The sequence below is a fragment of the Rhagoletis pomonella genome, unplaced genomic scaffold, assembly GCF_013731165.1.
Source record: "Rhagoletis pomonella isolate Grant_MI unplaced genomic scaffold, Rhpom_1.0 Rhpom_scaffold_00011, whole genome shotgun sequence".
NCBI lineage: Eukaryota > Metazoa > Arthropoda > Insecta > Diptera > Tephritidae > Rhagoletis > Rhagoletis pomonella.
This window is the reverse complement of record NW_023458565.1, coordinates 21776751-21788100: the sequence shown is the minus strand read 5'-3', so window position 1 is coordinate 21788100 and position 11350 is coordinate 21776751. Positions and strand designations below refer to the sequence as shown.

At 35.1% G+C, this 11350-nt stretch overlaps 3 protein-coding genes across 4 annotated transcripts; 2 read left to right on the top strand and 1 right to left on the bottom strand.

Moving 5' to 3' along the window:
* The first annotated feature begins 394 nt into the window (after nt 1–394).
* Nucleotides 395–2084, top strand: LOC118746831 (tubulin alpha-4 chain). Its single transcript, XM_036480768.1, has 2 exons — nt 395–557; nt 617–2084. The coding sequence occupies exons 1-2, from the start codon at nt 555–557 to the stop codon at nt 2003–2005; spliced, it is 1392 nt and encodes a 463-aa protein (XP_036336661.1). The 5' UTR covers nt 395–554; the 3' UTR covers nt 2006–2084.
* Nucleotides 2085–7007: 4923 nt separating this feature from the next.
* On the top strand, nt 7008–8931 carry LOC118746821 (putative neutral sphingomyelinase). Of its 2 annotated transcripts, XM_036480758.1 has the most exons (5): nt 7014–7051; nt 7225–7404; nt 7464–7647; nt 7718–7875; nt 8042–8931. In XM_036480758.1, the coding sequence occupies exons 1-5, from the start codon at nt 7014–7016 to the stop codon at nt 8748–8750; spliced, it is 1269 nt and encodes a 422-aa protein (XP_036336651.1). In that variant the 3' UTR covers nt 8751–8931. The 2 variants fall into 2 exon arrangements, with proteins under 2 accessions (XP_036336650.1, XP_036336651.1); XM_036480757.1 differs by having other exon boundaries at nt 7008–7404.
* A 336-nt stretch (nt 8932–9267) lies between these two features.
* On the bottom strand, nt 9268–11217 carry LOC118746825 (acetyl-CoA acetyltransferase, cytosolic). Its single transcript, XM_036480762.1, has 6 exons — nt 11036–11217; nt 10850–10971; nt 10661–10773; nt 10171–10600; nt 9924–10109; nt 9268–9851 (listed from the first exon to the last, which is right to left on the bottom strand). Exons 1-6 carry the CDS (start codon nt 11085–11087, stop codon nt 9570–9572), a joined length of 1185 nt encoding a protein of 394 aa, XP_036336655.1. The 5' UTR covers nt 11088–11217; the 3' UTR covers nt 9268–9569.
* Between the last annotated feature and the right edge of the window lie 133 nt (nt 11218–11350).

The window sequence follows — 11350 nt, the reverse complement described above, 5'->3', positions numbered from 1 at the left end:
CGATAAATTGTTTCGTATACCGGAAGTTGTATAGTGAATTTAAAAATTTTAAATGAAAAACATGCACGTAGTTTTTTAGTTAAGTAAAAAACGTTTACGATATTTCTTAAATACTTTTTATTCAAAAACCGAAAAATATAAATCCTTGAGTTACGCTCCGTAAAAAAATTTCGGTATTATGTATTACCATATTGCAATAAATAAATTATGTATGTATTGTAGAAAATACAAAAGAATTGATTTTTAAGTAAGTTTAGCTTTAGTTCGTTTTAATGCATCTTTCCCAAAAATTATTCAATATAGCGTTCCTGTGTATTTATATTCGCCTCCTTTCTATAAATTGCATACCATCCAAGGATATGCATATTTAAACTTTAAACTTTAAGGGTGGGGGTTGTTTTAATGTGTATGGCCATTAAGAAATTTCCACTAACGGAATCTGCCGCGCTCCAGGTATCAGCTCTTTTACAATTTGCTTTTGCATTTCCAGTCTCGCCTAGGCATAACCATACTGCAAGAGCCATCTTATTTTTATCGCATATCTATATTTAAAAATGGTAGGTTAATGTAATAATTAAATTATATTTATTATACTTCTAATTTTTCTTTATTTAAGCGTGAAGTAATATCAATACAAATTGGCCAAGGTGGTATACAAATTGGGAATGCCTGTTGGGAATTGTATCTTTTAGAGCATGGAATTGATGTTGATGGCTCTCTAAAATGTAAAGAAGAAAAATCGAGTACGGCAGATGGATTGTCCAACGATTTAAAAACTAATGAGACGACCAATGATTCAAATACATTTTTTGCGGAAACTGGATTGGGGAGGCATGTACCACGTGCAGTTTTTGTTGACCTCGAACCTACAGTTATCGATGACGTTCGCAATGGTACCCTTAAAAGCCTGTATCATCCAGAACAACTAATTTCGGGTAAGGAAGATGCAGCTAACAACTATGCACGTGGGCATTACACAATCGGAAAAGAAGCAATTGATAAAGTTATGAATCGCGTTCAAAAGTCAGCAGAGCAGTGTGAAAGCCTTCAAGGTTTCTTAATATTTCACAGTTTGGGTGGGGGAACTGGTTCAGGATTTACGTCTTTACTTATGGAACGCCTAAATGCTGATTTTAGTAAGAAATGTAAACTAGATTTTGCTGTATATCCATCGCCGAGGGTATCGACAGCAGTCGTGGAGCCCTATAATGCAGTCCTTACTACGCATGCAACTTTAGAGACTTCGGATTGTGTTTTTATTGTAGATAATGAAGCAATTTACGATATATGTCAACATAATTTGAATGTCGATCGACCCAATTACCGCAACCTTAATCGACTTATTGCCCAAATAGTTAGTTCAACTACAGCTTCTCTACGTTTTAGTGGTTCCATGAATGTTGATCTAAATGAATTTCAAACAAATTTGGTACCTTATCCACGCATACACTTTCCACTTGTGGCATATGCGCCATTGGTTTCCTCGTCGAATGCTTCACATGAGCACAATGCTATAATGGCGCTTACCAACTCCTGCTTTGAGGCTTCAAACATGATGGTTAAATGTGATCCACGAGCTGGGAAATACATGGCGTGTTGTATGCTTTACCGCGGAGATGTTGTTCCAAAAGATGTAAATGCAGCTGTATCGGCTATTAAATCTAAACGCCATATACAATTTGTTGACTGGTGTCCAACAGGTTTTAAAATTGGTATTAATTACGAAAAACCAGCTTGCGTACCAGGCGGAGATTTAGCTGAAACATCACGCGCAGTGTGTATGTTATCAAATACTACGGCTATTTCCGTTGCATTTAGTAATTTGGACTACAAGTATGATCTGATGTTCAAGAAGCGTGCCTTTGTTCATTGGTATGTTGGCGAAGGAATGGAGGAAGGAGAATTCACCGAAGCTCGCGAAGATTTAGCTACATTGGAACGTGATTTTGAAGAAGTTGGAGCAGATGATCAAGACCAAAGTGATAGTGGCGATTATGAATTATAAAACGATTTTTTGATATTAAATAAAAAAGGTACTAATTTGCATGAATAAAAGGACATATTTCCTTAAGTTTTACATAATAGCTCGAAGTATCGAATACTTTTTAAAAAACACAATAGGTTTGTTCGTCGAAAATCCAGCAAGAGTTATCCAACACTCAAAATATCAGAGAGTAAGAAAAAATCTCTCAAATTCTCTCTCATGTTGAGAAACTTGCAAATTTCTGCGAACGCAGATTTGCAGGAATTTGCAAGTTTCCCTGCCAGCTGGCGTCCACGATTGCATTTCAAACATAAAAAATTTGTATAGAATTTTTAAAATTCTTTCGGATGGCCAAAAACAGGATATACATGTATATTTCTTGTTGTTCTGACTTTCTTTAACATACATTTCAATTTCTTCATCGTACTAGCTTTCTTAAATCGACTCTGGTTGCAATTGCATTCCTATTGCGAATACCATTTTTTTCAGCCGAATTAAGTTCAAATCATTGGAATTAACTAAATTAATTATATCAACAATTATTTACTTCCTTTTTTCATAAAAAATCGCTCGTGTTTATAAATTTTTAAATTTAACGAACTAATTTATTCAAATTATTGTAGACAAAAATGCAACCATGCGCCACAACCACATGTTTTTCGTGTTTGCAAATTCTTGCTGGCAAAATTTTTTCCAGCAAGAATTTGCAACTTCTCTCCAAGAGAACTGTCACTTTGCTCTCACAATTTTTGAGTGTTGGATAATTTTTTGGTCTGCACGAACGCGATTTGGGCAAAAATCGTGATAATTCGTACAAATTCGTACAAATTTTTTGCTCGACGAACAAACCTATTGCCTTTGCTTATATGGATTACTATCATTCAATTTTGTCCATGACTGAAAATAAACTGAAATTGCGTGTAGTCTGTTGCATAACATAAACCAAATAAGTTAAAATTTAATGGCCTTATTCATAAAAAAAATAAAGTAGGTTTAAAAAGCTTAATAAAATTACATTTTTCAGTTTTTAAACCTTTTTTATTTTTTTATGAATAAGGCCATAAAACTTTACGCAAAGTTAACGAAAATGCAGAAATTTTAGAAACTTTTTGGGTATGCAGATTTGTGACCTATTCAAATTTACGTGTTCCCTGCTACCGTTGACTTTTAATTCAAACTTGCACATTATTATACTAAAATTGAATAGGCTACAAAAATGCATACCCAAAAAGTTTACACAAATTTCTTAATAAAATTTGAAATTCGTGAAAGTATAAATAAATATATATATATATATATATATATATACATATGTATGTATGTATGTCGGCCGCTGTGATGTAGTGGTAAGCAGTGCGCGCTTCCACTCCTAAGCGCCTGGGTTCAAGCCCTGGTTAAAGCCACATCTCAAAAAATATAGAAAAAAGGTTTTTTCTTAACAGCGGTCGTCCCTCGGCAGGCAATGGCAAACCTCCGAGTGTATTTCTGCCTTAAAAAACAGCTTCTCATAAAAATACAATCGCCGTTCGGAGTCGGCGTAAAACTGCAGGTCCCTCCTCTTTGTGTAACATCAAGGCGCACGCCACAAATCGGAGGAGAAGCTCGGCCAAACACTAACATATGTGTAAGCGCCAATCTATATGTATATATATTTAATGTTAAAATTACTTCTAAAGTGAAAGTAAGTTCTTCAATGAAATAAAAATCAAATAATTTAAATTTCTATTGTTTTAATTTCAGGAAATAACTAGATATACGATTGAAGAATAAAATACTTTTAGTATCCCAAAAAACGTATTTTAATGAGTCCGATACTCAGTAGTATCGATACTTTTTCCCTGATACTTTTAGAGTATCGATACCATGAGCTCGATGCCGGAATGAGTACTCAGTATCGATACCAAAGTCTGAAATTTCGAACCCTAATAATAGCTGTGTTTGTTTACCCATTTCCAGTAAAGCGAAGCGCACATTAGCGCGATTCCATAGTTGCGAATACGTTGCGAATTCGGCTGTTAACTTCGAATCCGCAAACGTGCGCACACTTGAGCGATTTTTTCGCGTCGATTTCCGATGTACAATTCACTCAATTTTCCCTTTATTTCGTGTATTTTCGCACTCGGCGTGCCCAAATCGTACAAAATACTATTATTACGAACGTTTTTATTAGTTTTTGTACATTACACGTTTTTTTTTTCCATGCCTTTATTGCTGTGACACCTTTCTTCTTCTTCTTTGACGCCTTCAAAACGCTGCAAGCCGCGTTTCGAACGCGTTAATAGAGAGGAACATTGAATGTTCGAAAAATTCGCAGCGACGGAATCGTGCAAGTGTGCGCTAGCGCATTAAAATGTATGGGTAGCATTGTTGTAATTTTTGGGCTTGCGGATTCGCAACGACAGAATCGCGCCAATGTGCGCTTCGCTTAAAGCCCAGAAACATTTTTGCAAATTTCATGTTTTGGCGTTTTCGTACACAAAAACTTGTAAAGTAGGGGATATCAAGGCGAATTAATTTGCAAGCAGAATTGTGGTACACGGTTGCATTTTTGTCAATATTAATTTAAATCAACAAATTCGTTAAATTTAAAAATGAACAATCTTGTTGCGATTCGCCTTGGTTCGGGCTGTTTTGGGCACGAAGAAGAAGACATTTACGATCCAAAAGTCGAATGCGCTCTCTATTACCCATTTTTCTAGAGCGAGGAACGCTTTCTGGGCTGTTTTGGGCACCCCCGGGTACCCGCGGGCTCGTTTGGAACAAACCTATTATGTTCGATATGCAATCGTAGACGCCAGCTGACAGTGAGGCCTGCAAAAGTTTGCCAATCCCTGTTCGCATAAAACTTAGTAAGTTTCTCTCATTGGGAGAGTAACTGGGTGTGACGTCACATTATTTTGAGAATGAGAGTGTAAAGAATAATTTTGAGGAAGAAGAGGAAGAAGCGAAAAGTGGTGCGAAATAGTGATGTAAAACTAGGTTGAATTGTACCTACTCTTCAGCTTCTTAAATTTGAACGTACAATCGGCACAAGCACATTATTTTAGGTGCATTTGGAACGTAGTTAAATATTGTTTCATGTAAGTAGAAAAATTATTATGGTACAAAAGGAAGATGTAGTCCACCAACTACCAAAAATTTATGCACATAAAAATACATGTTTACCGTTTAGGTACGTATATCTACTTTTAGGAACAACTTTTCGGTAATTTGGTACAATATGAAAATTTAATATTTGTCACTAGTGCGAAAAAATAATAATGTGACGTCAGCGAAAGGGTGGGTGCTGTTAAGTCGAGAAAGAGAGGACTGGCGGTCTGCGGAAGGCGCCATCTTTTGGTCTGATCATAGCAACTTAACGTAACTTAGGTCTCTCTCATAAAAATTCTGTTAAATGGGTGTTGCTTATAATTGAACAGCCAAAACTTAACGTAACATAATACCACGTCGAAATCTGTTTCATTTTGTTTCTCTAAGTTCTACGTTCCGTTAAGTTAAGGTAATGCAGCGTTTTTGCTGCATTTAAAATGCAACATTTAGCACTTTCGAACATATGTTTTCGAAAAGCGTTCATGCTATAGCATTTAGCAAATGTACATTTACGCGAGTTCGAAATCGTATGCTTTTGACAAACAGCCGTGTTCCAGTCTCTTATTTAGATGCGTATATATTACGATCAATTCTCACGCAGGAGATAATATGCAAAAACCCTACTGAAAAGGAAAAAATTAATTTTAAACCAAAAATTCAATACAAAAAATTGTATTGTTTTAACCATAACCGAACATTTGTTTGTGTATATATTCATTTGTCGGTGCTGTCAATTAAAATTTCCTCACTTAATTAGGAAACAAACCAAACAGAATTGATTACAAATTGATCCAGATTTCTATCAGCATCAAATCGATGTTGAATTTGCTTAACCTTTCTTTATCCAAATATGTAATGCAAAATAAAAGAAATCTCGATCGGCGATCACTGAAACGCAGCTAGCAACTGTATACTCGAAAAAGCAATGTTGCCACCTTTTCTCTTTAAACCATGTTCGAATCGTGGAAATTTTGGAAGATCACAGGGTTGCTTTTAGCATTTAGATTCTTAATGCAAAAATGGAGTTGCATTTAGTTGCATTTAGGTGACGAATTTTGTATGGATAAATGTACATTTAGAGTAGCATTTAGAGCTAAATGCGCTAAATGTGCTTTTACGCGTAAGCAAAAACAGCCTATAAGCCATAATCAGGCTTTTTGCTTCGCTGCATTGTGGGTATGCAGAAATCTGTACTCTTCCCCTCTCTTCTCACCTCCTGCGCTATGGAACGAGCAGACTTGAAAGCAAAACTTGACGTGTCTGAAAGCTGACATAGGCTTGGATAGGTTTTTTTTTTTAAATGTTAAACTCAAATATACCATGTTCTGACCGACAAGGAAAACACTTTGAAAACGAGTTTTGGGATTGTGGGCTGAAGGCTGTTCACACCGGCTGCTAGTGTTTTCGTTGATATTTCTTATATCCTTTGTTTAGAGTTTTGCTACAAAAAAAAAAAAAACAAAATGCTTTTCCCTCATTTTCTTTTCATTAGCAACCTCTCACCTTCATCCTTATTTTAGTTTGGCCAGCCAATTAACAATAAATCCGAAATTTTAGCAAAATTAAACCCTTACAGGTTGCCAGATAGTCGTTTTGCTACGAACACAAAAACAAATGGACACAATGTACGAGGTAAGAATGAAACGCAACTAGCCATATAAGTTAAATAATAAACAGTTTTATGCAATTATTTACATAGGTGCGTTCATGAAAGAAGGCAGATAAACTGATAAATTTAAGCAATTTATATCTTTATCACTTTAGATGAAGACCCTATTGAAAACATGTTTACGATATCAGTCAGAACAACATGGTAAAAGCTCAAACCTGTATTAACAGACTGTAACATGACAGATGACTACTTTTTCTATCGATTAATTCCTGGGTGATAAAAAAATTGTATCGCTAAGATAAACAAATATATTTTTTTTTCTCGAAAATGTTACTAAATTTAAGTATTTTAACGCTTAATGTTTGGTAAGCAGCAATGACTTGCAGTGCCAAAATCAGTTTATTGCAAAGTCCGACTGGCAGTATCTGAACAACTAAAATGAGTTTTAATTTTACAGATTCTATTTGCCTGAAACGTTTATTAATAAATCTTAATTAATGAAGACGATATTGATTTTTACCTCGTTACATATCCTCAGGGGAATTCCTTTTCCATTTGTATCCAAGGACAGAGTGGCTCGCATTGCAGCTATTGGTTTAGAGGTTAGTTCAGGGAATTATGATATTGTATCATTGCAAGAAGTTTGGTCTCGCAAAGATTGTGAGGATTTAAAGAAAGCCACAGAGTCCGTATTGCCTTATTCTCACTATTTTTATAGGTAAATATAAAACATACATAAATATTATATTGGAGGTTAAACGCTCGTGTCCATTTTAGTGGCGTTGTCGGGTCTGGCTTGCTAGTATTATCTAGATTTCCCATTTTAAGTTCTTTCTTTCACCCATGGAGTGTTAATGGTTATTTTCATCGCATCCAGCATGCAGACTGGTTTGGAGGCAAAGGAGTTGGACTGTGCCGAATATTGGTTGACAAGCAAGTTGTAAATCTGTACAACACTCATGTAAGATATGATCAATTGCTCCTCGTATTTTTAACGAAATTGCATTAGTTTTTGTTCATTTTTTTTTTAGTTACATGCAGAATATAGTAACAAAAATGACGATTACAAGACTCATCGTGTGATTCAAGCTTTTGACACGGCACAGTTTATACGTGCAACAAAGGGCGACTCTGTTTTACAAGTGCTTGCTGGCGATTTAAATGCCCAACCACATGATTTAACATACAAGTAATTATTACAGACAAAATTGCCAGAAATTTTTATTAGTTTGGTTAGCATTTATGTGTGCTACTTTGATGTGCATTCCTATCATTTGTTGAATGTTATGTATAATCCACAATTTGTTGATTAATGCGTGTTGTTTATCTTTAATCAAGCTCTTCTTTGTTTTCAGGGTTCTTCTGTATACATCAAAAATGAAAGATTGTTGCATTTCGAAAAACATTTTTACAAATGAGTATTATAAAAACTCGTATACGTCTACAGCCATTAATGCCAATAAATCCCACGGCATACATATAGATCATATATTTGCAAGAAGTTCTGATAACTTTAAACTGTCTATTCTCGACTATGGATTACCATTAAGTGAGCGAGTACCTGGACATAATTTTAGCTTTTCAGACCATGAAGCAGTCTTGACTAAGTTAAATTTAGATGAATCACCACATTCGATTTGCGAAGAGGCTAGTTCTGCTGTTAATGCACTTCTGAACCACGTAGAGCGTATTGGTGACCAAAATTGCGAGGCTTTTATAAAAACGAATGAATACCTTGTATCCAGACGTGTTGATGTATTGCAAGAATCCATATCTTTATGTGAAATGTCTTTGGATCAATTAAATATTGATCGTATATTTTATTACAGTGTCGCGGTTATTCTCGCATTTATCTTGGTAGTTTTTTTAGAATATCCGGCGCCAGTGGGATTTAGAACATTGTATATAATATTCAAGTTTTCAATATCAGTAGCTTTATTATTTTGCATTTTCATGGGATCAGTATGGAACTACATGGAGTTGAATGGCATATTATCCGGAAAGGTAGCAATGGAGTTAATGCTGCGATCCATTGATATTTTTGAAAAGCCTAGAATGCAATGAAGTCAAAATTACTTAAAATATGTAAGCTCAAAATGTATTTTATATTGTTTAATAATAATAATAATAGATTGGCGCTTACACATACATATGTTAGTGTTTGGCCGAGCTTTTATATTGTATAAAGTATTATAAATTGGCTTTAAGAATATGAATTAGCTCAATATACATAAATGTGTATACATACATATGTACGTAGTTTTAAAATTTATTGCATTTTTAGTTTGTATATTTTGGTACGCTCATTGCTGGCTTTTAAAACGTATGGAAAATTAGCTCCAAATCAGAGGAATTAAGGATTATGAGAGCAACTGTTCTTCGACGAAACAGAATAGTTGTAGAAAGTTATCACGATACACAAATTTATGTGAACGGCGATGGATATCGCCGAGCGATAACTGACTGCGTCATTTGTACGTTCATCCAAGTCGAAGTTTGTGTGTTTACTCTATTTTGAGAAAACTAAAAACTCTTGTTTACTTTAAAACCATCAGGTAAAGCGAGCATTAAACGTTACGAGTATGGTTGCATATATCTTCATACATGCATGTGTGCACATGATGTAAGTAAGTATGTGCTTATGTATGCTTTCTCTTTATTATTCAGTGATTTTTTAGAAATAACTTTACAAACAAGTTTGGTAACATTTGACACTTAACACCGACTGTTGTTGCAGTCGACATTTGCATTTGAAAATATTTTGACATAATTGTACATACATATGTGCATACAAATGTATGTATGTATGTTTATATAGTAGTACTTTGTAGATATGAATACGATTGTATGTATGTTTGTGGGTTGTAAATTATAAGATTTACTCTAAACACGTTCAATAGCCATAGCGATACCCATGCCGCCGCCAATGCACAATGAAGCTACACCTTTTTTTACGTTTAATCTTTCTAGGGCATACAATAGCGTGACTAGAATTCTACAACCAGATGCACCTATCGGATGGCCCAGTGCGATTGCGCCGCCGTTAACATTGACTTTGTCGGAGTTTATGTTTAGACCCTTTAATACTGCAATCGATTGACCGGCAAATGCTTCATTTAATTCAAATAGATCTACTTCTTCCTTTGACCATCCAGCCTTAAGTAGCTTTGTAAAAAAAAATATATATATATATAGTTTATAAATTTATATTAATTCATTTATAATTCCAATACTTACCACTGCTTCTACCGCTGTTACGGGTCCAATACCCATTACATCAGGTTCTACTCCAGATTGCGCCCACGCAACAATTTTAGCCATAGGTTTAATAGATCGTTCCTCTACCTCAGCACCGGACATTAACAACACTAACGCTGCAGCATCATTTATGCCAGATGCATTTCCGGCTGTGACGGATCCATTCTATATAAATGAATGCGTGTTTCGATTGAGTATTTAAAGTTTATAAATTCAATTAGCTTACATCAATAAAAACAGGCTTTAATTTTTTCAATAATTCCATTGTGGTACCAGTTTTGATATACTCATCCTTATCAAAAATTTGTGTTCCAGTACGCGTTTTCATTTCAACAGGTACTATTTCCTTTTCGAAGAAACCATTTTTCTGAGCATTTTCAGCTAAGTTTTGTGAACGAACTGCATATTCATCTTGTTCACTCCGCGTAAGACTATACTGTTTTACTAAGTTTTCGGCTGTAACACCCATATGAATGTTATGCATAGCATCGGTTAGACCATCATGTAACATTGTATCTAACATTGTACCAGCACCCATTTTGATACCATTTCGTAAATGAATAACGTGTGGTGCCATAGACATGCTCTCTTGGCCGCCACAAATTACAATTTTAGAATCTCCAGCGCGTATAGATTGGTAACCTAAGGCCACAGTTCTGAAAAATACGGTTATATGAACGTGAATTTAATCAACGGCAAAACTGCATTTTACACACTTCAAACCAGAACCACAAAGCATATTTATATTGTATGCGGGAACAGTAATGGGAAGTCCTGCTTGCAGCGCCGCTTGCCTTGCGGGGTTTTGGCCCTGACCAGCTGTAAGGCTCTATATTGGCAAAAGAAAAAGATTTATTACATCAGCATGTCTTATAACCGTATTTTCTTATCTTACTAATACTCACTTGACCAATAATAACTTCGTCCACATCACTATTTTTTACTTTGCTTCGCTTCAATACTTCTTTAATAACTATACTACCAAGCTCGGAAGCTTTCAATTTAGAAAGTGATCCATTGAAGCTACCTTTAATCAAAAATTATTGAACGAGTTCATGTTTTAAATGTAGTTCGTTAAAGCTGTTGCTTACCAATGGCTGTGCGCGCAGCGGATACAATATAAACATCTCCCGTGTTCACCATGTTATTAAGTACTCATCCAGATTTGTAATGAATATAAATTATTAAAACTACTAAAGGCACTTGATTTATATACTAAAGTGCCAAGCTAAAGCGCTTGATTTAGAGAGTGCTTGCACGATAGAAATGAGATCTTAACGATCGATTTTGCATAAAATAGCGATGTTGATAAATCGATACACCTAATATCATCGATTCTAGGTGTACGAATTATTAATCATAAAGCGAAGCGCACATTGGCGCGATTCTGTCGTTGCGAATCCGCA